Source organism: Indicator indicator, chromosome 14 (genome assembly GCF_027791375.1).
Source record: "Indicator indicator isolate 239-I01 chromosome 14, UM_Iind_1.1, whole genome shotgun sequence".
NCBI classification, from domain to species: Eukaryota; Metazoa; Chordata; class Aves; order Piciformes; family Indicatoridae; genus Indicator; species Indicator indicator.
In genome coordinates, this window is record NC_072023.1 from 6554901 (window position 1) to 6560226 (window position 5326).

The 5326-nt window shown below is 49.7% G+C and overlaps 1 protein-coding gene across 1 annotated transcript; it reads left to right on the plus strand.

The window, feature by feature from the left end:
- The first annotated feature begins 587 nt into the window (after nt 1-587).
- LOC128971464 (suppressor of cytokine signaling 1-like) lies at nt 588-1274 on the plus strand. The gene has a single exon (XM_054387032.1). It carries the CDS (start codon nt 588-590, stop codon nt 1272-1274), a length of 687 nt encoding a protein of 228 aa, XP_054243007.1.
- Nucleotides 1275-5326: the final 4052 nt, after the last annotated feature.

The following is a 5326-nucleotide window of genomic DNA, read 5'->3' on the forward strand; positions in this document are numbered from 1 at the left end:
AAGGCTCATTTCTGTCTTCTGCTTCTTCAAAGTCCTGTTGTCTGCCCTTTTGTCAGAGAAAGGGTTGGAGAGGCCTGAGGAAACCTTTCCACCTTTCACTGCATGACAAAGTAAATGATACCTTCCTGCTTTGGGAAATTTTTCCTTTCTGATCTGATGTGTCACTAGCCCTTGTTAGCCTCAAGGCCACTCTGAAAAGCCCCTAAGCATCCAACAGAGGCAAATCTTGAAATAGTGAGATCTGCTAGGTTCAGACCAGCCTGCTGAAGGGTGTTCTGGGTAGCCTCTAGGTGTGAGTCACAGAAATCCAATGGATGCAGAGCTCGAAGCGCTGCCTTGTGCTAGCGGGGACTGAGCTGGAGTCTGTCCTGCACATCCATCCTTGGTTGTCCCTACAGCTGGAGGTTGGTGAATACAGTATTCTTCAGTATTCTTGCTGCTCGCTCTTCCTTGTGAAGTGTCTTCACTTGCCCAGGTGGAAGAAGGTATCAGGTTTGCCTCACTCTTCTTCTGTCCCACAGGCTGGATGCAAAGGAGGAAGCATGGTAAAGGCAGCATCTTTCCAGGATCCATGGGCTCTTTGAGAGATGATCAGAGGGAGGCCAGATGATCTGCACAAGACGCACACCACTGCTCCTTGTCTGCAAAGGCAGCATCGCAGCCTTCTCTCCAGCCCTGCGCCGCCCAGCCTGCCCGATCGCTTCCGCATGTTCCGCAGCTGTGAGTGGGAGGTCCTGGAGCGATCCCTCACTATCCTTCAGGCCAGTGACTTCTACTGGGGCCCCTTGTCCGTGGGGGAGGCTCACGCCAAGCTCCAGCGGGAGCCTGTCGGCACTTACTTGGTGCGGGACAGTTCTCAGGGCAACTGCTTGTTCAGCCTGAGCGTGCGGATGCCCGCGGGGCCTGTCAGCCTCCGAATCTCCTTCCAGGAGGGCTATTTCCGCCTGAAGAATTGGTTTTCAGACTGCGTGGTCCAGCTGCTGGAGCTGGTGGTGGCAGGAACCCGGAACAACCCCTTGCACTTTGATGAGATGGGGGGAACCCCCCTAGTCTTCTCTGAGCCCCTGTGCCGGAGCCGCCGGGCGGTGCCCTCGCTGCGAGAACTCTGTTGCCAGAGCCTGCCCACTGGTGCTGCAGCAGCAGGGGATGGAGCAGGAATAGGAAGTTCCATGGGGATGTGCCCAAGGGAGGAGATGGTCTCACCCCTGGGCAGAAGGGGAGGGTCAGAGGGAAGTGTTGTCCCCAGCCCCTCTCTGTCCTGGACTGGTAGATGATGCTGTGTGTGTTGCAGACAAAAGGAGGTGCCAGTTACGTGGCTGTGCTGGTGGGATGCACACTGAGCTGGTGAGGCTGGACTGGCTGCTGGGAGAAGTAGGGGAGAGCAGGGGGAGCAGGTCTTGAACCTGTTGGCTGTGACAGCTGTCCCCTCATATGTGCACAGCATGTGTGACCTTCCCCAGAGATGCCTGGGGTAAAGCCAAACCTGCTCTTTGCTCCGTTTATAACTTATAAGCTTGAGAAGAAGGTGAGCTGCCTGTCCTCAGCCCTGTGTTTTCCTCTACTCTGAAGTGCCCAGGCTCATTTCTGCTGTAACTCTGCTGTCATGAAGTGGGGTAGCTGACTCCAGGCCCACAGCAGTGCAGCTTGAGCATTGGTGGGCATGACCTCTGTGCTGACCACCACATAGCAGTGGAGTGAGAACACGTTTCGCTCCTTGCAACACAGATGCAATGCCTGCCACTTCAGAAGACAAGCTTTGCACTAGAGGAAAACCATTGCAGCCATACAGCTTCACTGGCTTTTGCATTGCTTTATTTGAACAGATCTTTTGGGAGTGCAGATGAGTTACATTATACTAAGGGCATGGTATGCCTGTGGAGGAGGTAAGCCCCAGCTGGAGAGTCGGGTCTGCCCTGGGAGGATGCAAAGAGATGGGATCTGGCACCCTTTCTTATGCTCATCTGATAGTGTGCTGCTGCCACCTACAGACATTTTGGGTTTGCCTCAAAAAAGGCAAAGACTTTTTTTTTACATAAGACTTTAAAAAAAAATTAATAAACATGGTTTTATACTTATTTTTAAAAGTCAGTAAATAAATGCAATCTTATCATTCCCTTGCAGTGTTGGAAACTTGGTTAGTTTAGTGGTGAGACATTGTAAACAAACTGAAACCAAACAAGTGAATTTCATAGATTTATAGAATGGTTTGGGTTGGAAGGAACCTTAAAGATCATCTAGTTCCAAACCCCCCTGCCATGGGCAGGGACACCTTCCACTAGACCAGATTGCTCAAGCTTCATCCAGCCTGGCCTTGAACACCTCCAGGGAGGGGGCATCCAATTTCATTTAAAGACCACAAGCAAGACAGAAACAAATGGTCTTAGGTGGGAACCATAAATTTAATTAATCTCATAATGTAACCAAGTAAAGAATTTTCTAAACATAACATACTTCCTAAAAAATGTAGGGATGGAATTTTTAGAAGTATTTTTAGTACCTTAAAATTTGTACTCTGTGTTTCAAAGAAACATGAGCAATTTAGGATCCCAGAACAGGGCACAACATCCGTGAACATGAGCTGGTGAGGGTGAGTGCAAATGAAAGGATCAGAGCTGGCTTATATGGGGTTATAGTTCATTTCAAGGGTGCAGGCAGGCATGATGTGTTTGAAATAAGTGATTGAAAACATCCATGTGAAAGAAGAAACTCAGATACTGTAAAATTTGAGCCAAGCTGCTGTGCATACTGCCAAGAATCCATAGCTAGGCAGGCAGCCTGCTGAGCTCCTGCTGACTTCCCCTTCAGACCTGTATTGGGGGGGAAATAGAGCTGAATGTGGGGAGAGATTACTCTGAATTTGCTCTTTTGGCTTCAGTTATCTCATCTGAGGAAGCAAAGTGTGTGATCAGCACAGAAAGATACAGGTCCTGTGATTCATCACAGGAGCCTAACACTGAGATATTCTCTGGAGGGCTCTGTCGCTCTGCTGATGGCAGGGTGCCTGGCCTCTATCTCAGGGCATCAGTTTGTGAACCAAGGTAGTTATTAGGTGCCAGAGAAGTAGCCATCTTTTCCTTGCTGCTTGCTCCTCTCAGTCTCAAGGAAGCCAGGGGCAGCTTGGTGACCCTGCAGCTGCTGCAGCTCTCAGCCCAATGCAGAAGAATGGGTTGGGATTGTTCATTATCACAGGGTTCATGAAGCAGCCATGTTCAGGTACCTGTGCAAGGACTAGGGGTCTTGGCAGACAGCAAAGCAAAGGCCAGCAGCCTCCTAGGTTACATTAACAGGAGCAACACCAGCAGATGAGGACAATGATTATCTCCCTGTCGTCTCCATTCCTTAGACTCCAGTTAGAACATTGTTTGGGGCTCCCTGCTACAACAGAAAAATAATAAGTTGGAATGAGCTTGGTTGGGGGCGGGGGGAGCAACCCCAAGAAACTCAGGGAGCTGGAGCAATTGGCCTGCAAGGAGAGGATGAGGGAGCTGGGCTTATTCAGCCCAGAGAGGAGAGAGCTTCAAATGGACTTAATAGCAGCCTGCTTGTACCTATGAGGAGACTGGCAAGGAGCCAGGCTTGCCACAGGGGACAATAAGGAAGCAAGGCCAGGCTCGGCATGAAAAATGTTTTTCTACAATTAACATTATCTGAATTTACAGCACTTGTTCCCTGTGAAAGCAGTCTGGACAGGAGGTAAGTTGCCTGGAGAGGTTGTGTGGTCTTCACACTTGAGAGTTTTCAAGATCCAGCTGGGTCAAGCCTGGAACAACCTGGTGTGACTTCAGTGCTGGCCTGGCCTAAGCCCCAGCTTGGTCTAGAGGGGACCTTCTTGGGTCTCTTTTTCTGAACAGTTTTGCAGGCCTATTTTTTTTTGTAGGGCAAGGAGGTGTGGGACTGGACATGGAAGAAGTAGTGGGGCAGAGGGCAGGTGGTGCTGTTGCTGCAGCTGCTGTGACTACAAGAACCCCCTGTGGAGGGAAGGCTGGACACTGCAGCAGGAGTGTGCTGCCAGGGTGCCAGGCCAGGATGATGGCATTGCATGCAGTGGAGGGAAGATGTCCCTTACTGCATGGAGTGCTGCCAGGCCACGCAGGTGCTCTGGGTGTTGCTGCCTGCCATGGATTTGGCCTGGTTTTGGGCACCATCCCATTACTCACACTCAATGCTCTGTGCAGAGCTCTGGCAGAGCCTAAGTCGTCTGTAGCTCCACCTGCCCTGCCAGCCCCTGTGGGCATCTCAGGTGTTTCTGGGCACCTGTGTTGTGCGACAGTTCCCTGGCTTTTGGGTGAAGCCCCTGCCTCAGAGGGGTCAGCCACCCAGCTACCTTCCCTCTCTGTCTGTCTCTGAAGAAGTGGGGCCAGGTCTACCTCCCCAGGCATCCTGCCTGTCCTCTCAATCTTTCTTGGAGGTGTTGTTGCCAAGGCACATTGGCTGCCTTCCCACCTTCCCTTCAGAAAGCAGGAAGGGGGGAAGGAGCAGGCTAATTCCTTCCACGTTTATAACAGAGCACAGGAATGCTTCTGTTTTATGGCCACAGTTATAGCTCACTGAGGGAAGAGCTTTCTAACTGGATTGCTCTGACCTGGCTGTGAACTGTACTCATTTGGCCAAAAATGAGCGTCTTGGGTTGTATGGCTGGGGGCTGCAGAAGAACCTCGTTTGAGGCCAGGATTGTGCTATAGGAAAATCACACCAAGGGAGGAGGAAATAGTTTGGATTTTAATAAAATCGACTTAATTTTGTTCTTTCTTTCTTTCTTTCTGTTTTTTTTTATTTAATTGCACAGCAAGTGCTCATCTCCATCTTACAAGTAAGTCAATTCCATGCAGGGCTGTAGCAAATTGATTTGAGATCTGTGGATGAAAAGCAGTGAATGACTGCCATGCATTGTTATATTATGGATGTTTAAAGCACGTTGTGGGTAAGTATCCTCGTTATGCCGGAGGAGAGGTCACTTTGCAGATCAGGACTGGTGCAAAAAAGGAAACCAATTTGGGTGAAAAAGGAGTGTGAAAAGTGCATTGGCCGTGGTAGGTTTTACTGAGTTGTCTTCTGTTTTCTGCTTGGACGTTGGAGGAGAATTTTTTTCCTTTACCGTCAGCTCTTGAGAAAAAGATGTACAGAGTAAAACCATAAAAATGTACTTTCCCAGGGTGATTGCAAACTACGTCCTACTGCTTCCTTAACAAGTGAGGTGTTCACTTTAATCACCCTGCCTCTGAACCAGTCCCTCTGCCCTGTAGGGAGCAGCTCTTGGTGGCCTGTGTCCAAATGTTTCTTTTGGTGGTTCCTAAAGGGACTTACAAAGAAATTACAAACTTCCTCA